The sequence below is a fragment of the Balaenoptera acutorostrata genome, chromosome 5, assembly GCF_949987535.1.
Source record: "Balaenoptera acutorostrata chromosome 5, mBalAcu1.1, whole genome shotgun sequence".
Classification (NCBI taxonomy): Eukaryota; Metazoa; Chordata; class Mammalia; order Artiodactyla; family Balaenopteridae; genus Balaenoptera; species Balaenoptera acutorostrata.
In genome coordinates, this window is record NC_080068.1 from 94582062 (window position 1) to 94607793 (window position 25732).

General features: G+C 38.4%; 1 protein-coding gene across 7 annotated transcripts in view; it reads left to right on the plus strand.

Moving 5' to 3' along the window:
* Positions 1-23139, plus strand: part of ADGRA3 (adhesion G protein-coupled receptor A3) — a 121232-nt gene extending 98093 nt beyond the window's left edge. For 5 of the 7 annotated variants that reach the window (XM_057546665.1, XM_057546666.1, XM_057546668.1 and 2 more), the window contains 5 exons: positions 5416-5540; positions 6609-6732; positions 14603-14748; positions 16758-16853; positions 16991-18601. In XM_057546665.1, the coding sequence (XP_057402648.1) occupies positions 5416-5540; positions 6609-6732; positions 14603-14748; positions 16758-16853; positions 16991-18233 (1734 nt within the window). In that variant the 3' untranslated portion in view covers positions 18234-18601. Of the gene's footprint in view, positions 1-5415; positions 5541-6608; positions 6733-14602; positions 14749-16757; positions 16854-16990; positions 18602-20535 lie in introns of those variants that run through there. The other 2 variants (XR_009008342.1, XM_057546669.1) reach the window with 2 other exon arrangements.
* The last annotated feature ends 2593 nt before the right edge of the window (positions 23140-25732 follow it).

A 25732-nucleotide genomic window follows, 5' to 3' on the forward strand; every position in this document is an offset into this window, starting at 1 on the left:
AGTCCATTGTGCAAAGATATCAAAATTTGTGCATTCTACTGTTGGTGGGTATTTTGGTTGTTGCAAGGATCTGGTATCAAGAAAAAGCTGCTGTAAATATTCATGCACATGTTTTTTGATGGACATGTGCATTCAGGAGTGGAATTGCTAGGTTGTAGACACCCATATGCTTTGGTAGGTAATGCTATGCAATTGACCAAAGTGGTTTTATTGGTTTACAGTCTCACCAGTAATGAGTTTTAATTGCTCCACATCCTTGTCAATGCTTGATATTGTCAATCTTTAGTTTTCGTCTTCTAGTGGTTGTGTTGTGATTGATCATTGTGGTTTTAATTTGCCTTTCTTTGGTGACTAATGATGTTGAGTACGTCTTCATTTTCATATTGGCAGTTTGGGTATGCCCTTTTGTGAAGTTATTGCTCAAGTCTTGCCAGTTTTAATTTGGTTGTCTGTTGTTTTCTTATTGGTTTATAGGAATTCTTCATGAGTTCTGAATAGGAGCTCTTTGTTGGATTTATGTGTTGCAAATGTCTTCTCCCAGTTCATGCCTGTTTTAATTAATTCAACTGCCAGAACAGAATACCACAGAGTAGATGGTTTACAAATAGCAGAAATTTTTTTTTCACAGTTTTGGCGGCTTAATTAAGTCCAAGATCAAGAAGCTAGCAGATTCGGTGTCTAATGAAGGCTGGCTTCCTGATCATCATAGATGCTGTCTTCTCTCTGTGTCCTCTCATGGTAGAAGGGGCAGGGGAACTCTCTGGTATCTCTTTTATAAAAGGACACTAATCCTGTTCATAAGGGCTCCATCCTCATGACCTAATCGCCTCTCAAAGGCAGCATCTCCAAATAACATCACATTGGAGGTTAGATTTCAACATACGAATTTTGTGAGGGGGACACATTCAGTCTATACACATGCCTTATTCCTTTTTCTTTTAATGTTGTCTTTTTATGAGCAGAGTTTCTAATTTTTCTAAATTTTCTTAGTAGTACTTTTTTATGTCCTATTTAAGAAATCTTTGCTTACCCCAAAATCATGAAGATATTTTCTTTTGTTTGCCTTAAGAAGCTTTAAATGTGGTTTACCTTTCACATTTAGGTCTGTGATTTGATTGGAATTGACTTTTGTGTATGGTGTGTGGTAGGAGGATTAAAATGTTTAAATTATGCTTTGTTTCTTGGGGGAAAAATTAAAAGCAGCATAGACGTCATAGTCTTGGGGTTTTTTTGTTTTTTGTGGGTTTTTTTACATTTTTGATTTCAGATCTATTTTAAAATTTTATTTTATTGTCAAACTCTTAAAAATACTTACACTCTGACAAACAGAGGGTACCCTGAGATGTTTTTCTTTGGACTTCCTTCCATTATTCAGATCCTGGTGAGTTTAAACAATTACTGATATATAATTATTCTTATTATTGATATGATGATAATGAATTATTTAAAACTGCCAGTAATTTTATATTTAGTAATTCTCAGGCTAAAAGTAAACCCTTGTAAATCTCTGTCAAGTAAACAAAGAATTTCAAAAACTCTTCTTCCATTTATTCGGTTCCTTAATAATAACTATCTTTGCAGTTTTTAACATACTTTCAGGTATTCTAATGTTCTCTGAATTGATGCAGTTTATTTTGGTGGAAAACTTTACTTTCCGTTTTCTGGCCTATTTTCTTAAACTTTGCACCATATAGAAGAGAGTGACTAGAATCACCATTTAGTGATGGACTGTTGAGTGAGCACCAGAGGCACAGACTTTTCCTATCTTATCTATCACTATATTGCAAACTGAATGACACTTCTGCTTTTTTTCTCATGGGTGTCTCCTAGTGGCCATTTATGGACCATGTATTTGGTAATTTTTTTAATACAAGTGATTTCATTTACAAAAAGAGAAAGAGGGCTTCCCTGGTGGCGCAGTGGTTGAGAATCTGCCTGCCAATGCAGGGGACACGGGTTCGAGCCCTGGTCTGGGAAGATCCCACATGCCGCAGAGCAGCTGGGCCCGTGAACCACAATTACTGAGCCTGCGCATCTGGAGCCTGTGCTCCGCAACAAGAGAGGCCGCGATAGTGAGAGGCCCGCGTGCTGCGATGAAGAGTGGCCCCCACTTGCCACAACTAGAGAAAGCCCTCGCACAGAAACGAAGACCCAACACAGCCATAAAAAATAAATAAATAAATAAAATTTAAGGAAAAAAAAAAAACCAAAAGGTTGCCAGTAATCTTTAAAAAGAAAAAAGAGAGTGAAAGCAAGAATCATAGGTAGCGGTGAAATTATAGGATTTGAGGGTATTTGAGATGTCACCTCCTCTCCCTGTACAGGTAGATACTGTATTTTTTAAAGTAGAGGTATAACTGACATAGAACATTGTATTAGTTTCAGGTATACAGTGTAACGATTTGATATTTGTTTACATTGCAGAATGATCACCACAGTAAGCCTGGTTAGCACCCATCACCATACAGTTACAATTTTTTTCTCTTGTGATGAAAACTTTTAAGATCTACTCTTTTAGCAACTTTCAAATATATAATATTGTATTATTAACTATAGTCCCCATACTGCACACTGTATTGCCAGGACTTTATTTTATAACTGGAAATCTGTACCTTTTGACCCCATTCACCTATGTTTTCATTATAGTATCACAAAGCCTATATTGTTGACCTATATTATATCAATTATATTGATATAATTGCAAATCATTTTGATTCGGATTTCTACTTCACCTCTTTTGTTTTACTCTTTAACTTCTCTTAGCTTCTCTCCTATCCAGATCTTCGCAGTTATTTTAAATAGTATTCTCTTGTATTTTTGTCATCACGATAGGAGGTTTTTCTTAACTTGATTTGTTTCCTTTATACTGGGCAGGGGGTCTGCAAACCCTGGCAGACATTTGACCCACAGGCCTGTTCCAGTCAGCTGCCATTTGTTTGCTTGATGTTCTAAATGCTGGAAAGCTAGGAGTGGTTTTTAATTTTTTCATGGTTATATTTTAAGTGGTTAACAAGTACCTGCATAATAGCCTCGATTTTGCTCTTGGCCCGCAAAGCCTAAAAGGTTTACTCTCTGACTCTTCACACCTTTCCAAAGGTCATTTTCTCAGCAGAGGTTCTCTTTCACTTGGGAAGCTCAGTTTGTTGTGACAACAAAAATGCCCGTGCAGAAGCAGTGCTCTGTGTGACCAGTCAATAGTGCTTGCTCCTTCCTCCAGCCCTAACTTGGAATTTTAAGAGTCTGGGTCCTCTGTGTCAACATCCAGCTTCTTTCTCATACTATATCACATTTGGCTTTTGAAAAACAACTGATTTCTTTTAAATGTAAATATTGTATATGACATATTTTGAGAACTGAACTGGCACTTTGATGTTTTATGAGATAATATCCAGCCGCCTGTGTCTTGTTATTCTTTGCAAAGGCTTGTGGAAGACACGTGTACACACCTTCTGCCCCTTCCCCAGACCCTGCCAGATGAGATAATTGTGGTGTCTCCATCTCAGTAACTGCCCCAAATCATACAGCTAGTAAGTGGTGATGTATTCTTGAACATTTCCTGGAGGAATGGAAAGCAGGCAGTGCACGGAAAGAGTCTAGAGACCACATTCTGGACACTGAAAGTTTATCCTCAATTATTTAGTCTACATGGGAAGAGGAGCTTTTCATAGAAGCGAGGGGAAATGTGTGCACTCCAGCTAGCATCTAACTGGTTCCAGTTGCCCTAGTAGTTTTTTAATTTCTCCTCTAATATTCTGGACTTTTAGCAGAATGCAAGTACCTTGAAGCTGTGTACCATAGACCGATCCCACGGGCATCTCACAAGGGCAGGTTCAGAATGGTGGCGGTAGGCTTTTGTCTTGTATTTTCCTTTTCGAGTCTTAGTTTATAGACTGTCAGCCCTGGAGGGTCCTGCGTTTAGCTGATGCCCAGTGCTTGGCATAGCGCCTTGCCATGGTGGGTACCCAGTTAACATTTATCAAATAAAGAGATGAACTATATGTTCGAGACTCATCACAGTGGGGTCGAGTGCCTGGGCTGGAATGCAGTTTTCTGTGTTGTATCTTCCAGTTTCCCATTAACTCTGATTTTTGTCAGGCTCCGTGGCCTCTGTTCATAATTTGTTACGGTGAGGGACTTGTTAAGGTGTTCTAATAGGTTCTTTTTGGATCTGTAATTATACACTGTCAGCCTCTGATTCTTCTATGGGAAAATGTGCTGCTTCCTTCCCTACTCCGTTGAGTCCGTCTTCAGTGTCCTTGTCTGTCACCCATTCCCTCCTGTCTTTCACCTAGTTTTTCTAGTTTCAGGAATTGTCTCAAGAACTTCCTGATTGGAGATACACCCATTGTGAACGCCTTCCCACATCCAGCTGACCTTTTTGCAGCTTTCAGAATCAGTTTAGAAAGAGAGTTTAGTGATAGGATCTGGTGAATCTACAGCTTTGACCCTGAAACCCTGGTTGTCCAGCCTGGGTGCAGGCGTCCTCCCAGCCTGCTTTGGTCCTTTAGAAGGAAGGAAGCCTTAAGCTATCCACTGTTTTCATTTTAGGAAGGCACTGTCTGCCTTGGTTTTGGGATCACAGCCTTGGTAACCAAGCTCTTTCGGATCTAATCCTCCTTCCCAGCACTTAACCTCTTTGTGCCTCAGTTTCTCAGGCTATGAAATGGGGCTAACAATATACCCAGCTCATAGGGTTACTCTGTGTAAGGTGCTGGCACAGTGCCTGGATTATAGTAAATGCTATGTAAGTGATTTGCTATTATTATGTACTGTTAACTGATCTCTGACCTCTTCGCTCCCATCACCGGGCTGCTCTTATGTTCATCAAACATTATGGTGATCTGATTGTGCATCTGAGTGCCCTGTGACTTTCAGCTCTTCAAGGGCAAGAACCATGGTTTACCACTCTGTCCCTGTGCTTTGCACCGTGTCTGGTCCATTCATATTTGTTGAACTTGACTGTGAGAGGTTAGAGAGATCTATTTAGGCTTTATTGACTTGGAGATACTGCTGCTTTGTGCCTTATCAGCTGGTGAATGCACAGAGTGATAAGTGGGGTGAAAGAGCATCAAAAAGGATGAAGTCTGTGGTTGCCCTTCTAAATCACTGCTGTTCTCTCCCCATTACCCTCATAGGAGAGTCAGTATTCAGATTTGTAAAGCAGATGGTCCATGGTAAGACAAGAGTGTGTGTGTATGTGTATACACACACTGCATAAGTAGTTAACACATGGAAGTTAGGAGGGCAAAGTAATGTGTGAGGAAAATAGCATGAACCATAGTCCTTGAATAAAATGAAGAGATGTAAGGGCCAGAGTTCTGTTTATCAGTAGGTTTTAGTCACTGAGAAAATCTCAGTAACTAGATGTCCAGAGAAATGCTCCTAGAATAATGCTTTCCTTTTCCCCCCCCTCAGGATTTGACGGGATCTGCACTCTATACCCAGGCAGCCAATCTCTTGCACCCTGTGGTCTATACCACGGCTGTCATTCTTCTCTTCTGCCTCTTAGTGGTCATCGTCAGTTACATATACCATCACAGGTAAGAAATAACACTTTGTGAATAGAGGTCTGTGGAGTTTATTTCACATTCAATTAGGATAAAACTGAGTTTAATACCATGCTATCCTTCCAAAGTAAGCACGATTACTTCAGAACACCTACAGGCCTTCTTCACTTCATGCAATTCAAGACATAAATAATTAGTGCCTGTGATGGTAAATTCATCTTCTACAGCATCCAGTCATTTTGCTGGGTTTGTACCTGGGAAAGAATATGGGAAGTATGTGTTGGTGGCTGGGGGGTGGGGCATGGGGGGGAGATACGGTGGAGGCTGGTTACCTGCAGATGTGTCTCCCAGAACCAGGCTGTGGTATCACTTCTGTTTTATAAATTCTTGCCTGTTGTGATATTCTTTTTTATAGACAGCATTTAAGAATGTCTGTGGCATTTAAGTGTGGGATATGGTTTTTGTTAATTGGAGGCAAAGCTACAGAAATTTTTATTTTATGGTGAGAAATAATGAACTGAAAGGATTTTCTAAGCAGAAATTCACTTTACAAGATGTTTTGCTAGAATGTATTTTCCTCTTTAAGCTGGACATATGTGACATTTCTTGATACTTAGTTAAGAAACAAGGAGATTTTGATATAAAAAAGAAAGACTTCAGCATTTCATTATGAAAGGCCAGGAAGAAATGCACTGGGCATTTAGACCATGTTATCCTAGTAAGTCAGGAAAAATAGAGATTGGCACCTTGCAGAAATCTCTGGGAAGCAAACAAGTAATCCATTTGTCATAAGACATTGTAACTAACAAAAGCCCACATATTTCTTATTATGGAGATTTTGTTTAGCCTTTAGTGGATGTAGTAGTTCCATTTGACTTGTCTTTTTTACTGTACTGCAAAGTTAAATGTTAAGAAACTGTACTGAGTGATTTCTCAAACCCTGTGTGTGTCTGTGTGCGTGTGTGTGTGTCTGATAGTATGTTTTAATAAAATGTTTAAACATTTACATTTGGCCTTTTATGAGTTGGAAATGTTAACTTGAAGATGTCCAGCTTCAAGTATACTAACCTGGGTCTTACTTTTTCCCTTTTCTTTTAACAGTTTGATTAGAATCAGTCTCAAAGGCTGGCACATGCTTGTGAACTTATGCTTTCATATTTTTCTGACATGTGTGATCTTTGTGGGAGGAGTAACTCAAACTAGAAATGCCAGCGTCTGCCAAGCAGTAAGTCAAAGTAAAAAACTGAAATGAAAAAAAATTGCTATTAGAAATTTCATGTTTCATTAACTATAAAAGGAAAATTGCTTCTTATTAAAGCTTTTTTCTTTAGCTAATTAAAATCAAACTGTATGTCACTTAAACAGTTTACCAGTATACTTCAAATTCTGAATTATCATTTCACAACTGAATATATGACTTACGGAGCTTGTCTTTTTATCTTGGGGATTTTTGTGCTACTTGTAATGCCTGTTATAATGCCAAACATTTAATTAAAAAAATTTATAAAATCCTGACTGTGATTGAAAGAGAAGTGACATTTTCCAACAGTAAGATTTTAAAAATTATTTTATCTATTTATGAAAATAATAGGAATTAGAAAAAATTTTAACTGTAAGTTATAAAAATGAGAAACTTTTTACATGTGGTACATATAAAGAATTTAAAAAATAATCAACTCTTAATTTCAAATAAATTATTACATATGTAGCCTTAGTAAACAGTATTTTTGCAGTGTAAGTATAAAAAATCAAAACTTTAATATGTGAATAGGAAATATGTAAAATTTTATTTATTTGCATACTGTTTTCTGTGTACATGATGGCAAGCAGTGTCACAGAGTATTGAGTTCAGACTACCTAGATTTGGATCTCAGCTCTAGTTTCCAGTGTTTCTATGGGCAATTTATTTAACTTTTTTTAATTGCAGAAAAGCACATAATGAGATCTACCCTCTTAACAAAATTTTAAGTGTGTAGTACAGTTATTAACTATAAGGACAATGTTGTACAGCAGATCTTTAGAACTTTTTCATCTTGCATGACTGAAACTATACCCACGGCTCAGCAACCTTCAATTTCCCTCTCCCCTCAGCTCCTGGCAGCCACCGTTCTACTTCCTGTCTCTGTGAGCTTGACTATGTCAATACCGCATATAAGTGGAATGATGCAGTATTTTTCCTTCTGTGACTGCCTTATTTCATTTAGCATAATGTCCTCAAGGTTCATCCATGTTGTAGTATGCAACAGGATTTCCTTCTTTTTTATGGCTGAGTAAATATTCCATTGTGTGTATACATCACATTTTCTTTATCTATCGATAGACATTTAGATTGTTTCCAACTCTTGGATGTTGTGAGTAACACTGCAGTGAACACAGGAATACAATTATCTTTTCTAGATCCCGATTTCAGTATGTAACATTTCTGTGTCTCAGTTTTCTCACCTGTAAATTGGGAATAATAATTGAGTTGTTGTCAGATGATGTGATTATTTATATTAAAAAAGCTAAAGTAATTTACAGGTAAATTATTTGAAAAAAATAGGAAAGTTTAGCAAAAGTGAATGTAGTTTTTTTAAAATGTAGTTTAACATAGAAAAGTTTGCTGCTAGTATGCAGAAATGCAACTGTGGGAAAACAATGAGAAGGTATCGTTTATATAGTATCAAAAAATATCAAGTACTTAGAAATAATAAAAAATATTCAAGATTTGCAGGAAAAAATTTATTATATATTAAAGAAGACCTAAATAAATGGAAAGATACACTAGGTCCAAGAATAGGAAGAGTTAAAATCAGAAAGGTGGCAGTTCCTCCTAAATTAACCTATAGATAAGAAGAGAATTTTTCATGAAACTCAATAAAATGGTCTTTGAATTTATATGAAAGTAAAGAAGAACCAAAGATAGCTAGGACATTTCTGAAAAATAGTAGAGTAGGAAGACTTCTAATGATCCAAACTTTTGAGGCTGTTGTAGTTAAAACTGTAGCGTTTGGTGTAGGGATGGATAAATTGACCAACACAGAAGAGCAAGCTTGGAAGCAGACCCACGCAGAGCTTTGGTATAAGACAGAGGTTACTTGCCTCATCAGTTGGGTAAAGACAGACCCCACTGTACAGTTAAGGGAGCTGGGGAAATCCATTTGGAAAAAGATTAAAATGGATCTATACTTCAAGCCATTTTTAAAAAGTCAACTTTGGGTAGATTAAAAACTTACAAGTCGAAACCAAAGAGTTAACATTTATATTAGAAAATAGCACAATCCTTGGGATAAGGAGGGATTTCTTAAATATGACTAGAAAGGACATACACTGAACTAAATTAAAAATAAGATCTTTTTGAAAAATTAAGATTCCTAAGGAAAGTGAAAAGACAAGTTTCAAATTAGAAGAAGCTATTCCCAATACATAACCACTGACAGAGCATTAGAATAAAAAATATATATACGTTAAAAACTGTAATCAGTGAGAATGCCACACACAGCCCCGTAGGAAAAGTGGCGAGAGTGACAGACAGCAGAGTAAACACAGGGCCAGGGTACGCCTGAAGAGATGTTCCATGGCATTGGTGGTCACGGAGATGCAAATTCAGATAGCTACCATACTATGCATTTTCTGTCAGAAAAATTAAGCCTGACAATGCCAAGTATTGAAGAACATGTGGATCCACATGTTTTATACATGGTGGGAATGTAAGCGGATGACTCCGGGAGGCTTTACCTTCTAAGGGTAAGCATTCACACACCCTGGACCCACAGTCCCACTCCTGGGCTCAGAGTGAGCTGACACATGTGGAACAGGCGTGTGCCTGTGAATATTCATAGCAGCACTCTACGCAGTAGCAGAAACCTGGAAGCAGCCCCAGTGCCGATCACTGAGAGGGTGAATGAATAAACAGTGATATTACACAAGAGTCAAAATTAATGAATTACAACCAGGCATAGCAATGTGAGTCAGTCTCAGGAATATAAGTGAAAAATTAAGTCCCGTAAGTGACATTCACCCTGATATCTTTTTTTTTTTTTTTTCTTTTCTCTTCTTTCTTTTTTTTTTAATAAAGGTAAATGTAACTAAAATGAAACAGCATACTTTTAATGAAAATATATAAGTGCAACAAAACTGTATAAAAAAGGAAAGCAAAGGAATGATAAACACAGGATACAGGGTGAATGATTACCTTGGGTAAAGGGGACCATATGGTTTGATACAGGTTTTTGGCAAGATCTTACTTTTTGTCTTATTGAAAGATTCTTGGTTGGACACCTATTATTAGCAATAGCTAATGAAATAACTGAATAAAGGCAGGCTGTGCTTTTGTGCTTGGCCCAATCATTAGAATGGTCATTAACCTAAGGCTGATGATTAATCCAATATTGTATTCATGAGATCCAATTGAAAGTGTGTGTGTGCACGCGCCCATAAGATTTGTTGACAGTATTAAATGGCTCAGGAGTACCTGGCATACAGTAAATGCTCAGTTAGTTGCTAGCTATTACTACTGTTGTTATTGATATAATTACCTCTTAGCTGTGCAGAATATTTCCCTGTTTCAGGCCATTACTATACATCTGAAAACAAATTTGTTAGGGAGCCTATGAGAAGTTAGGTAACGGATCTCGGATCAACTTAATACGTGTACAAAAAACAGTGCTTCTCTTTTCTCAGTCTTTCTCCCCTTCTTTACCTGGCCCACTCCCACTTACTTTGTAGGTCTCAGTTTACTGTCACTGTTTCAGAGATGCAGTCCCTCCACCCCCCTCCCCTCATTATCCTCTGGTGCTTATTAAAATTCCATGGTGCCTACAAAACTTTGTGATTGACTGTCGTTTACCTATTTGTTGTCTCTGGACTCAGAGCTCTACAGGAGCAGGAATTATATTGATTTGATTCACCAGTGTTTATCCAAGCATCAGTGTAAGACCTGACGCGTAGTAGGTGCTCAGCAGATATTGGATAAATGAACAAAAAAGGCCTCTGTTTGCTAATAGTAGAAATCATTCAACCTGGAGCTGTTTTGAGCATGAACAATTAGGAGTGTATTCAGCACACAATGGTAGTAATAGTCTCAATTCTATCTAAAAAATATTCATTGATTTCTTGGAATAGACACATAAATTTATTTCACTGAGGAAATGAACAGAAAGAGGTCATAGTAAAGATGACTGCCTTTCATCATCCTGAATGGTATTTTATACCATTTCTAGAATGAAAAGGACAGGAATTACACTGAGTTATTAGAGTCTCAATAACAAATGTCTGTTAGTTAAAGATTTACCCAGAAAAGCTAGGGTGGGGGATGGGCAGGTTTTATATGTTGTTTTCTTCTGTTCTTTTTTTTTTTTTAACAATGTTCTTTCCTTCCTCTATGAAAGACATAGCATCATTCTTGTTATTTCTGACCCAGACATGACTTACTTCACTTTGTTATTCTAGTACTTAATTCAGTTAGTAGCCAGCTGTGTCTGCCAGAACAGCCCGTATGACTGGTTACTTAACCTAGTAGGGGCTTCATGTTTCTTGGGCTCTTCTTCCATCTCTAAAACTGAACCCTAAAGTGTCCACCTTTCACAGACAGTTTTTGTATGTGCACATGATCGGTGTAGCTTTGACTTATCTCCCTTTTAGAGCTCACGTATTTTATGAACAGTGTGCACAGGTTCTAATACAGTTTCCTACCCGAAGTGATTGGTGGAGGTTGTTAAATGCCCCACCAGCCAGGTACTTCCCACTCTGGTTCTTTTGTCATCCGTTCTGGGTGGTGCCGTGGGCACATTCTATAGCCTTGAACTCTCTTTTTGCAAGAGGAGCCAAAGGAGAACGGAGAAGTGGAGTGGTAGAGTAGAAGGGGCTGTTGACTCAAGGTGGGAAAGGATCTGGGTTCTGGGTCATGCTGTGCTGCCGAGTAACTGCTTGAGCGTTAATTTTCTGGTCCTTGGTTTCCTTAGCTATGCAGTGAAGGGATTTGACTGGATCTTATTTAAGTTACCTTGTTGCTCTCCCACTTCATGATATAATCTATTAAATATCGTGCCCGCTGACTTTCTCAGGTGTTCTCTGATGTCTTTTATCCAGAGGACCGCTGCAGTGGCATGTGAGATGCATTGGGAAAGATTCAACCCGTGGATATTAAGAGCTTCCTACTTGCCAGCTACTACAAGTGTGTTATCTTAAATTTCATATTAACCCTAGGAAGTATTTCTTACTCACAGATTTTATTAGTACAGAAATTGAGTCTTAGAGAATTGAAAAAACTTGCCCCAAGTCACTAGGGCCTTTGGGTGGCAGAGGCCTGATTCAAACGACAGTCTCTTTGACTCTGTGTGTCCTGTCCCCCACCCCACCCCAATAATTGTGCTTGCCTATTTAGAGAGGACCCGCAGAGTAGAGGGGTCTACTATGAGTTGCAGCCCTGCCAGTGACCATGTGACCTCTGGTGGATGATTTAACTTCTTTCAGCCTCAGTCTCCTTGTCTGTAACACCAAATGAATGTGATGCTAAGAGGATAAAATAGAAGCATGTGCAAAATTGTCTGATACATTTTGGGATACATAGCAGGCATTCAAAAGTGGACGCTCTTAATTTTTATATATATTCGTATCTGACTGAGTATTAAAGATCATTTTTTGCACACTTGCTGTGCATGCTGCACTATTGTAGTTTTATTGGTGGTTAAAAATCCAATTGTTACAATGTCTGGCCTCTGGTATGTGAGCAGTGTATGGTTAGGTAACATGTATATATAAAGTGCAACTGTTGAGGATAAGTATTTTGTATCCATTTTGCAACTTTGGATATTGATGTCCTGAGGTAGGGTGACTTTCTTAAGTTCTAATCTGTTGCATTTAATGAATTGTTTACATGCCCTAATGAATTAGATTATTTATTTCCAAACTGTTTACAAATTTCCCACATGTATTTCTTGTTTATTTGGAAGAAATTGTGACAGTGAGTTTATATTTCAAGTATAGCCCAAGTGTCTGATGGAGAATAAAATAGGAAGCACCTCCCTCCTTTCAAAAGATAGGAATACCCTCACTGCTAGATCTCAGTGCCTACTTTATTCTGGTTCTTGTGGAATATTCGGTGATTTGTTTATGTGACTGTTAGCAGGTGACATCAGACTCCTGAAATTCCACTATTGGTAGTAATTGTTTAACTAGAAGACTTCAGTATCTTTCAGGTGTGAAAATTTCTCTGCATATTTTGAAATGCCATAAGAAACACTTCAAAATCTAAAGGTTGAGTTTTACCTCTTAGATCTAAAACAAGAAAATTCTCCATCTTGCACCTCCTATGTTGAAAGTATTTTTAACTTCTGTTTTTAAACTTATTTACAGCCCTGTCTCATTCTTTTGACCTCTGCGTCAGAGAAAACTCTAGCAACAGTAGAGTATACCATTTTGAGTCAATATCAGTGATTTGTTTTGAATGTTTGGTTTCTATGCACCAAATCCAAGTATGCTATTTTTATTTACAATATTTCGTGTGACTCCAGATAGCTCAAAGGGTTATTTTATGCTATTTGTTCCTACTTATATCTGTAAATTTTGCTTTTCTAGTGCGGTCAGTAAAACTAACGAGAACCAAGGCGCCACTTTTCTTCTTAATAAGAAGATACTCTGACGGCTCTGGTTTGGCCGGGCTGGATCCACCCTCCTAGCCCTTCCAGTCATTAAGAGGACAGGGACTGCCCTGGGCAGTGACCACCCTAGTATTTTGCCCTGAAAAATAATACCTGAGCTTCTATGTCACCACGTTTAACTGCAGATTGGTTCTCATTAATATGAGCCTTAGGCAGCAGTCTGAATGTTTCTGTTACTGACCTAGGTTTGATAATGTCAATCAATTTGATTTTCTTGAAATTGGAGAGCCATCCTTTAAAAACAAATTTTTCCCCCCCCTTGGAGCTTTTCATTAATAGGATTTTACCTGTAATCATTGTATAAGAAGAAAGAATCAAAAAGATAGTAAGTAGTTAGATAAGAAAGCTGAACTATGTCCTTTCTGCTCCAATGACCCATGTATTTATTTTTCTTAAAACAGATTTTGAACCTCTCTTAGCCCCATACATATCTTCATCTAGAATTTTATCTTTAACTGGTGTTGCTTCAAACACAGGTTACATGATCAGCATGCCCCCCATCACCCCTCTGGGAAGAAACTTGGTGTCATCATTTACATATATTTCAGTTATCCATCATTTATCAAGCACTGATTATGTCTCAGGTCTTGTGCCCATTCAATCCCTACAAAAACCCCTAGAGATGGTTATTGATAATCCTTCCACTGTTCAAATGAGGAACATTAATTTAGGAAAGGTTGACATTATTTTCTTAAAACCATACTCCTAATAAGTAATAATAAAAATATTGCCGTATTTTTAATTGCTTATCAGGGACCAGGCGATGTGCTAAATGCTTTATATAGACTGTCCTTTTCAAAGCCTCACGGTAGTTTTATATTATTCTCAGTTTACAAATGAGGAAAACAATGCTTGAGATGTTATGCAAGCTTGCTAAGGTGTCACAAGGGGTGGATTCTTGTTTTAAAACCAGGCAAACTTGTTGGTTTCAGAGCTCGCTCACTTAAAATAATCAATCTGTTATATTGCTCGCTTACCATTTTGATATATAAAAGCTCTGAATTAGAACTACTCAGGTCTCTGACTCTGTGTGCTGTGACTTTCACCCTCTAGTTACCCTTGACTTCTATATACCTCCTTAAAACGGGCTTTAGGAACTCAACTCTAATTTATAACATAGCATCTACGAGTAACATGCCTTTGGCTTATTGTTTTCCAGGAGCGAATTCCATTGATATATTTAGTCATCTTGGGTATAAGTTGTAGTCTGTGGGCCTCCTAGATCCAGCTGTTGATTTGATCCTCTATTATACGTCTGTTAGAGTGCTTTCTTTGTTTCATCAGCAGGCGAAGGAATTGATCATTAGAATACACCTTCATACTGTTTTTGAGTCAGATTTTCAAAAGAAACTTACCAGTCTTTTTGATAAAGCTTACTGGCAGCTACTGTACTTTATGACTGTAAAGGGGAATTTTGTTTGTTTTAGTTCATGTATTCTTCAATCTTCTTTCTAGGTTGGAATAATTCTTCATTATTCCACCCTTGCTACAGTTCTCTGGGTGGGAGTGACAGCTCGAAATATCTACAAACAAGTCACTAGAAAAGCTAAAAGATGCCAGGATCCTGATGAGTTGCCACCTCCACCAAGACCAATGCTCAGGTATCTAATATATTTGTGTACTGTTTTATGTTAAATGTCCATTACATCTTAAATTTAATGAAGCATGGTCATAACAAAAAATTGCTCAGTGAATTTTGGAAAGTAAAAAAAATGGACTTGTAAGCAGCCTTGCAACTGGGAGTGCTTTGTGAAGTTATGTATCCCACGTGTATTCGTTGAAGCAGTGATAACAAGCAACCTCTCCTAGAGAAAAGTTAGTTAAGAATGATCCCTGGGCCGTATCAATGGGCCATAGCAGATAAAGGGAAGAATTGAAAGAGAACATTGAAGATTCGGGGGAGAGCGGTTCTGTGGGCGGGAAGGGACAGCAGGAGTGCTGGGCCACGGTCAGATGGCAGGATGTGATTTGACACCCTTGTCAGTGGTATTAAAGGAACTGAGGGATGGCGTTTGGCCAAGAGATGGGAATCCTACCTATCCTCATGCAGCTTTCTGTTAGGTTTCTGTTAGGTTTCCTTTCTGTTAGGTGATTAAAAACAAAAAGGCAGCTTGGACTGCAAAGCCTGTGCAGTCCCCAGTGGCCTGCAGGTACCCCCTTTGCTTTAGACAGTGCAGGCTCACCCTTTAGGATGCTCTCCTTCCCCCATGTCCTTGAGCTTAAAGAAACCCCAGCATGGCGGCTACCTGGAGGGTGGATGTGGGGCTTGCCTTGAGTCTGCTGGCCCCAGAGAGGGCGGTTTCAGTAGCATGGCAGGTGGAAGGGGCCTCATCTCACAGTAAGGTGACAAAGGTGAGGCACTTGATGGTGCTATTGTTTCCAGGGATTTGTCACCAAAGGGAGCAAGAAAGAAGTTGGTGGTTGAGGGAAAGTTTTAGAAGATGGGGAAAACGTGAATAGACTTATAGGCTGGAAGGAATATGCAGTGGAGAAGAAGATTTAAAGCTGCAAAATAAGGGTTATTTGATAACAGGCAGCCCCAGAGTCGGGTGGGGAAGGAGTGGCAGAGAGGAATGTGGAGCCCGAGATAAATTTGGGTGAACTGATGCCTTCTTTTCAGGTAAGAAGCAGCTATGAATTAGTATAGCAGGAAGAAGGGCAGGGTCACGGACGTTGGCCTGCCTCTAATCTGGGAAGTAGAAGACAGGGTTATAGTTTTATAGGGTAATTAGCTGTCTTTTTTCAGCAATGATACCATATTAAAGGATTTTAGTACCTGTGAGAATGACTAAGAAAAAATGTGTTACGAATATTGCCTTTATCCAGCCAATTAGCATTTGGACTGTGTCTTTGGACCTGGCAAATGCAGAATTAAGATTGGCTGTACCCAGGGGTAGCTAGCCGGGGCAGGACGTTCCCTGTTCTCTTTTCAGAGAACTCAAAGAAGCTGCACCTCCCCGCAAAAAGTTGTTCTTCATAGGACCAGCCACTCTGTCTCCCTCATTTCTTCCTGCACCAGCTAGTCTGTGGGAAAGGGGTCAGGAAGGGCCTGAGTGCTGCAGGACGTTGCTGGGATCCAGGTATCTTCCTTGTCCCAATCTCAGCTGACTGAAGGTAAGCATACACAGCAGTAGAACATCCTGGAATATGCAGGTTTAGCCGGACATTAATAAATAAATAACGTCATTACATATTTATTCTGAACTGTGGCACAGTAAGATCTTAAAATCCATTATGTAGTGGCCTAACTTTCTGCTTCATCAGCTGAATCTAAAAGAAGCCCCCATTCCCCCAAAAGAAAAAAGTATAAACTAAAGCCCTACCTGTAGTAGCTTACTGTTACTTTGCCTGTCCACAGGGTGGCAGAAGCTGATCAGCTTTCCTTAACTCAGAAAACTTACGCTTTCTTTAAAAAAAGAAATGCAAAATAAATAAAAACTTTAAAAAGTGTTATTGTTAACAAAGCAGCCTTTAAATGTTAACCTTCAATGCATTATTGGAATAGTAATGAATCTTGAAGGAATAACTTCTGCAGTACTGAGATACTGTGATGTGTCCACCTTAATAAATTGGATTGATGTGCTGTTATTTCCATCACTACCCTTTCTAGGTTTTACCTGATCGGTGGCGGGATACCCGTTATAGTTTGCGGCATAACAGCAGCAGCAAACATCAAGAATTACGGTAGTCGGCCAAATGCGCCCTAGTGAGTATTTAGTGTTCTCTGCGTACCTGAGTCGATTGCTTCTCTTCTGTTGCCTAAGCACTAAAGTTTACTGCAGTTTCTTAAACGCTTTGTTGACATATGTAGCATCTGAGCTGGTACACCATTTTCTTTCCTAGCTGCTGGATGGCATGGGAACCCTCCTTGGGAGCCTTCTACGGGCCTGCAAGCTTCATCACTTTTGTAAACTGTATGTACTTTCTAAGCATATTTATTCAGTTGAAAAGACACCCTGAGCGCAAATACGAGCTGAAGGAACCCAGTGAGGAGCAGCAGAGGCTGGCAGCCAACGAAAATGGCGAAGTAAATCATCAGGATTCCCTGTCTCTCTCCCTCATTTCGACGTCAGCCCTGGAAAATGAGCATACTTTCCATTCTCAACTTCTGGGAGCCAGCCTTACCTTGCTCTTATATGTCGCTTTGTGGATGTTTGGGGCCTTGGCTGTTTCTTTGTATTACCCTTTAGACTTGGTTTTTAGCTTCTTTTTTGGAGCCACGTGTTTGAGCCTCAGTGCGTTTATCGTGGTTCACCATTGTGTCAACAGGGAGGACGTCCGGCTCGCGTGGATCATGACTTGCTGCCCGGGCCGGAGCGCGTACTCGGTCCAGGTCAACGTGCAGCCCCCCAGCTCCAGTGGGCCGAGCGGGGAGGCCCCCAAGTGCACCAACAGCAGCACAGAATCTTCGTGCACAAACAAGAGTGCATCGAGCTTCAAAAACTCCTCCCAGGGCTGCAAATTAACAAACTTGCAGGCTGCTGCAGCTCAGTGCCATAGCAACTCTCTACCTTTGAACGCCACACCTCAGCTTGACAATAGTCTGACAGAGCATTCGATGGACAACGATATTAAAATGCATGTGGCGCCTTTAGAAGTTCCATTTCGAACAAACGTGCACCCAAGCCGCCATCATAAGAACAGAAGTAAAGGGTACCGGGCCAGCAGACTCACAGTCCTAAGAGAATATGCCTATGACGTCCCCACGAGCGTGGAAGGCAGCGTGCAGAATGGCCTGTCGAAAAGCCGGCCGGGCAGTAATGAAGGACACTCTCGGAGCCGAAGGGCTTACTTAGCCTACAGAGAGAGACAGTACAACCCTCCCCAACAAGATAGCAGTGATGCTTGTAGCACACTTCCCAAAAGCAGCAGGAATTTTGAAAAGCCCGTTTCAACTAGTAGTAAAAAAGATGCATTAAGGAAGCCAACTGTAGTTGAACTTGAAAGTCAGCAGAAGTCTTATGGCCTCAACTTGGCCATTCAGAACGGACCAATCAAAAGCACTGGGCAGGATGGACCCTTGCTGGGTATGGATAGCACTGGCAATGTGAGGACTGGATTATGGAAACACGAAACTACTGTGTAGCATTGGTGGGCTTCCTGGGCAGAAATCCATATAAACTGTGATACTCACATTCCTTTAAGCTATGAACATGTAAAAACCGACTGTTTACAGCCAACTTAGGGATTCAAAAGAATTTTGAATAAACTTGTAAGTTTTGGATTTTATGTATTTTATATCCCCCACGTGTTGCTTTTTTATGAATTTTGAAAAAAAAACAAAAAACTCTCTAAAAAAAAAAAAACCCTCTAAAAACCCTATGGTGCTTGTTTTAGTTGTCAAAGCACCAGCAGGACATTTTGGGAATCTGAAATGTAATTTTCTTGGGATCTGTAATATCTACTTAACATTTCAGGCTTGTATGTAATACAATAAATAGGTGTTTGTCATTGTGTCAATCTTATATTTTTACATTTCAGGAGCATTTAGTGCTATTTGAATGAAGTTTGTGCATTGGGATAGTTTAATTATACATGTATCAGTTATCAGAGTTTTACATGATTAGCTCCACTGATGGCATATAAATCAAAGAGCTTTTGGATTGTTGTATTTTATAAATACAGTTTTTTAAATGCTACAAGTTTTTTTTTTTTAAATCTCACAGAATTTTTTTTGAAAATGGAGATGCCTGAAAAGCTTTTCCTAAATTGCATTACTTTTGCCCATCTTATTAATACTATTTTTGATTTTTTTGTGGCTTTTCAGTGGTTTATACTGGGGTTTACTTATTCTTTTTTTTTCCCCCAGCACGTTATTTCTGTTTTAATTGAAATATAATTGACTTATTATATTAGTTTCAGGTGTACCACATAGTGATTTGTTTGATATTTTTATACTTTATGAAGATAGTAATCACCATGGTAAGTCTAGTTACCATCCGTCATTATACAAAGTTCTTAAAATATTTATGACTCTGTTCCCTATGCTGTACGTTGCATCCCCATGACTTAATTATTTTATAACTGGAAGTTTGCCTCTTCATCCCCTTCCCATATATGAACGTAAATGAAGAGGTGTCATACAAGGTTCACGTTCACTTATTTTGGATTCTTCAATATTGGCTCCTATCTGTTGGCTGTTACTTTGTTCTTAAACAGATAAAGTTCCTCAGGTTCATGCTAAAGTTCTAATTTTTAAATTCCACTCTAAGGGCAAAAACAGGTCTGATGCAAAAGTTATCGTTGGTCAATGATGCACTGCAGTCCTTATCTATCTCCTGTCTCCAGGCTTACTGGGGTCCTTTCCGGGAAAGTTAGATTGGGTCTGCCCTGGCTCCTTTGTGCATTCGCTTCTCGCCGATATGCAAGTCAACGCCTGGAAAGATTGGCACAGCTTAGATCTGTTTTTGGCAGTAGTCTCAAGGTTTGAATCAGATCAGATTCAAAATATATATCCAAGAAATGCTAAAGTCAAGCTTGATAAACCTCAGAATCTGAGCAATTTACTGCTTACTTAGAGTAATTCTCAGAGATGATACCAGGCGATCACACATTATAGTGTAAGTGTTCACTTTTCATTGGGTTACTGCATTAGAAATTACTTCGCAATAATAAAACTGGTGGTTCTAGTTAAGCCTTTTGTTAGGTGTTGTTTTAAAGGCATTCTTTTTGGTGGAGGAAACAAGGCAATTAAGTAGATAGATCTGGCACCTGTACATTTAACTACCGCCTGGCCTAGGGTCTCCAGGTAAGTTGATATATATGTGCAGGATGATGTTTAGAAATGACCAAAACAAACTAATGAGGAATGGAGTAAATAATTCGTTTTTTTAATTGTTACTGTTATTTAAATTTTGCTCTGTTATTTTGCAGTACATCATTCCAATGTTTAATCTGTTTCTTTGACCCGTAGGTCAAATAGAAAAAGAACTTTGTTCTTCTGCTTTTTCCTACTTCCACAGGAAGTAAGGGCTTTCTCTTCTTGGAAATGTTCACCCTTCAGTAAGCATTTATTAATTTAAACAGAGCTTCTTGTAGGTAACAGAAGGAAAAGAAGCCTGGGACTGGTAGAGTTGGGGATTGGAAAGAAATCAAATATTTGGAATAAAATGAAGATTCCACTAAAAATATTCAGAGTGTTTTGATATACAAAGCATAGTTGATGAGTGATGACTTGATGCATTATATTCTTAGTATTTGAATTGAAATTTGATGTTTGTGAATAAGAAGTGAATAAAACATTGCATCCTTCCCATATTTGTCTTTTATAATCTATGGCTTGTTGCTAGTTGAGGTTTCTCTGTTTTTCATAGAATCATAAACTCTTAAGATATGTTTCAGTTTTCTTAAAAATCAGTTCATTCATTTTCCTCATTTTAAATTTTCAGCAACTGAGGCTCAAAGAGTTTCTTACCTGCTGAAGTACCAGCAGGTTATGCCACATCCTGGACCAGGTCCATGTTCTCTGATGCCACGGCCGCTGTGCTTTGATTGCTTCTCTGAAGGCAAGCACCCGTGCTCTTCACAGTGTCTTATTATGTATAATTTTACTAAACTTTATTCTCATCCTGGTTATTTTGAGTTTTGTTTTGTTTTAAATTTCATTTATTTATTTATTTTTGGCTGCGTTGGGTCTTTGTTGCTGCACGCGGGCTTTCTCCAGTTGCGGAGATCAGGGGCCACTCTTTGTTGAGTGTGCCAGCCTCCCATTGCGGTGGCTTCTCTGGTTGCGGAGCACGGGCTCTAGGCGCACAGGCTTCAGCAGTTGTGGCACGCGGGCTCAGTAGTTGTGGTACGTGGCCTCCAGAGAGCAGGCTCAGTAGTTGTGGCTCACGGGCCCAGTTGCTCCGTGGCTTGTGGGATCTTCCCAGACCAGGGATCCAACCCATGTTCCCTGCATTGGCAGGCAGACTCCTAACCACTGTGCCACCAGGGAAGTCCCTATTTTGAGTTTTAATTTCATAATGAGATATAATTGGTCATATTCTACTTAAGGAAACACACATGATTTATTCCATGAAAGTTTTTCTTTAAATCAAGCTGTTATATACTATGTAATGTGTGTACTATGCACACTTTATATATATATATAATGATGTTATATGCTAATCTATTTTTAGGTAACAATTAGAAATTAGGTTTGTGTATGAGTATTTTTTGTGATTTATATACAGGTGTAAAAGTATGTTAATATTTCAGGTTGTAAATAGGTGGCAACTAATTTCTAAATCTCAGGCTATTTTGCACGTGTAACTTAATGTAACTCTACATCCATGTTCACTATTTATCTAAATTGGTATAATATAAACAGATGGCAATTTATGTGTAGATGCTAAGGTTTAGATTGTGTTTATTATTGAGAAGTAACAATGTTAAAACCTTTAGGCCTGTGTATTTCAGGCATTGAGTTCAAATACCCAAACTGAAGTTGGTTGAGACCATAAAAAATGAGGAAGTAAAAAAATTAGCTGAATGCGTTTGATGCAGGAATTAAACTAAATCATCAAGTTAAGTGTTGCATACAACAGCAATCCGAAATTTAAAACAAATGTTAATTTTGTTTTTCCTTTCACATTCCCAGAATCATTCAATTACTTTAATATTCACTTCAGTGCTCTTAGCTAAGAAATGATTTGATTATTTATAACTACTTAACGATATTTCCCGAACTTAAGTCATTTTATCACTTACGCCAATTTTGCTGTATTTTCCCTAAATTTATATTAATACTGTCATATGGATCAACTCACTTGTTTTCCCACTGAAATATAAGTAGTAATAAAACCAATAGATTTATTTGTATAAATAAAGCAAACTCTTCAAGGAGAAATTTGTAACTTTATAAATTTGTTAGTAATAAAAATCTTTGACTATATGTTGCTTGGTTTTAGACAAAGATGAAATAGCAATCAATAAGATTTTTTTTAAGTTTTGGTATTAATTGAACTTTCTTCCCAACCTACCTACGGGTCTCCAGTCTAGAACCATGTCTTATATTGGCCATTAGAGGCTCATAGCCAGTGGTAATACTGGAATACTGGAGGCATCAATTGAGGAACATAAGTTGAGTATTAACTTAATCACTGTAGGTTAATGAGTCCTGTCTTTCTACCTTCCGTGGTGTACCCAGCTCTGTGTGGCATGAAGTCTCAGGCAGCCTCTGGTCGTAGGTTTTTTTCAGCATCTTTTCACCGTGGATGTCATTGACTCAGAGGTGGATACTGAGTGTGAACTTACAGGACCATAATATTAATATTAAGAACCCCCCATTTGTATAGTCAGCAGTGGACCGCTACCTTTGCTTATAGAGTTTGATGCTTAGAATTAGCTTAGAACTTGTTTAACGAAGTTTTGCTTCGTTCTGTTTGAAACATGTACTGTCCTTCTGTGTCATGTATATAAAATGGTAGAAGGAAAAAGAGTTAAATTCCGTTGTATGCTGCTGCCATCTAGTTTGAGCCTATCTGATGAAGGCTTTTATTTACCAGAGTATTCTAAGTATATTCAAAAAGTTCAAAATATTTTCAGAGGGCTCTTCAGATATAGTCCTTAATGGGGTTGTTCCAACAATATAAAGAATTCAGCTAATCATATTTTCAATTTTGCAATCATTGTGTTCATTCTGTCTTGGCATATAATATTGATGAAGTTTTGCTTGTACAGAAAAATTGAGTGTTCAGATGAGCAAATATATGCAACTTATGATTGCTTGCAAAGCCAGGTCTAGTCATGTGTACCAACTCAGGTTGAAGATTGTGTCTAGGAAGATACTCCACGTGAAAGTAATGAACTCCAGTTCTAAACAGGTATTTTTTGTTATCAGTGTCCATTCCTTTATGAAACTGTGTAAAAACGTCAATTTGGTGGCCAACCATGGTTAACAAATTTTTACCGCTTAGTTTTTTTTTTTTAACTTTCATGTTGAGTCTGGGTAAACTTTTTTAAAAAGTCAACATTTTAGAGGCTTAACGCAATAAAAGTTTCTTGCTGAAGTAATAGTCTGGCATGTATGTTCCTAGCATGGCACTTCTCCCCAGGAGTTCTCACCCAGGTTTCTGCCCTTCTCTTGGTACTTCCTCAGAGGATGGGGGATGGCAAATGGGAGGGTTTTATGGATCAGGCCTGGAGATGGCATATATTTTTTTCTACCCACAGTCCATTGGCCAGAACCCAGTTGTGACCACACCTAACTACACGGAATCCAGGAAATGTAGTCTAGGTATGTGTCCAGGAAGGAAAGGGAGATGGCTTAGTGAGCAATTAATCAGATTGTCACAGGGATAAATTCCTGGTATGTTCGACAGTGAGCTTTATTCCCACCTAGTCTTCATTACCTTTTTAAAAATCTTACTTTTAAGCACTGACCCTTTATGAGTTCCAAACAAAAATGCTAGGTTTTAGGTCAGTTTGCAAATTATGTGATGGTCAGTTTTGAAAAGAATTCAATAGAAATTCAGTATCCATTCTGCTGAACTATGTCCTTCATATTCTCATTTAAAAATGATTATATTGGAAGGCTCATTTCCTAAAGGTTAAATATATACACAGTTGTTTTGCAATCAATCCCTAGAACTTTTTGGTCTTGCAAAATGGAAACTCTATACCCATTAAACAACAACTCCCCACTCCCCGCCCCCAGCCTCTGGCTGTCATCATTCTAGTTTGTTTCCGTAAATTTGAGTACTCTACACACCTCTTGTAAGTGGAGTCATACAGTATTTGTCTTTTTCTGACTGGTTTATTTCATTTAGCATTATGTCCTCAGGGTTCATTCATGTTGTAAGCATATGTCAGAATTTATTTCCCTTTTAAGGTGGCATGTATATTCCACATTTTCTTTATCCATTCATTTGCCAGTGGACATTTGGGTTGTTTCTACCTTTTGGCTTTTGTGAATAGTGCTGCTATGAACATGAGTGTACCTCTGTACACTCTCTCTTCTAGTCCCTATTTTCAGTTCTTTTGGGTTTAGGTCCAGAAAGGAATTACTGGATCATATGGTAATTCTACTTTAAAATTTTTGAGGAACCACTGTACTGCTTTTCCTAGGGGCAGCACCATCCTACTTTCTCACCAACAGTGCACAGGGGATCCAATTTCTTCACATCCTTGCCAAGACTTATTTTCTGGGGTTTTGTTTGTTTCTTTTTTTTTTTTGGTAGTAGCTTACCTGATGGTGTGAGGTGATATCTCATTTTGGTTTTGATTTTCATTTCACTAATGATAAGTGATATCGAGCATCTCTTCACATGTTTGTTGGCCATTTGTGTATCTTCTTTGGAGAAATGTCTGTTCAAATCCTTCGTCCATTTCTTAATTGAGTTGTTGTTGAATTGTAGGTGCTTTATCTATTCTGAATATTAACTCCTTATCAGATATGTGATTTGCAAATATCTTCTTCCATTTCATTGATTTCTTTTTAATTCTATTCATTGTGTCCTTTGACATACAGAAGTTTGTAATTTGGTGTCCAGTTTATATTTACTTTTGTTCCCTATGCTTTGGTATCATGTTCAAGAAATCTTTGCCAATCCAGTGTCATAAAGCTTTTCCCCTATGTTTTCTTCTAAGAGTTTTGTAGTTTTAAGTCTTACATTTAGGTCTTTGATACATTTTATGTTAAAGTAAGGATCCAGCTTCATTCTTTTGCCTGTGGATATTCAGTTTTCCCAGCATCATTTGTTGAAGAGACAGTCCTTTCTCCATTGAATGGTCTTGCCACCCTTGTTGAAAATCATTTGACCCTGTTTCTGAGGGCTTGTTCCTGGGCTCTCTATTGTATTCTATTGATCTATATGTCTCTCTTTATGTCAGTACCACACTTTTAATTACTGTAGCTTTGTAATAAGTTTTGAGATCAGGAAGTGTGAGACCTCCAACTTTGTTTTGCTTTTTCAAGAGTGTAGTATTAGTTTGCTAGGGCTACCATAATACAATACCACTGATTGGGTGGCTTAAACAGCACACTTTTATTTTCTCACAGTTCTGGATGCTAGAAGTCCAAGATCAAGGTATTGACAAGTTTGGTTCCTTATGAGGCCTCTCTCATTACTTTCAGATGGCCACCTTCTCTCTCCATTCTCACATGGCCTTTCCTCTCTTTATGTACATCCCTGACGTCTCTCTAATGTATTCAAATTTCCTCCTTTAAGGACACCAGTCAGATTGGATTAGGGCCCACCCCAGTTACCTCTTTAAAGGTCCTGTCTCCAAATATGGTCACATTCTGAGCTACTGGGGGTCAGAACTTCAACATAGGAGTTCTGGGGGACATAATAACGCACATAATGATTACTTTGGTTATTTGGGGTTATTTGAGATTCCAAATGAATTTTAGGATGGGTTTTTCTATTTCTGCAAAAAACATGTTTTGGATTTTGATAAGGGATTGAGCTAAATCTTTAGGTCTCTTTGGGTCATATTGACATTATAACATGTTTATTATAGGACATGTAGTAGTTATAGTAGTAGTTACAGTAGTACACATTTATTGAAAAAATCCGTGTATAAGTGGACCCTGCACAGTTTAAGCCTGTGTTGTGTTGTTCAAGGGTCAACTGTATTTTATTTGTTTTTGATGGTATT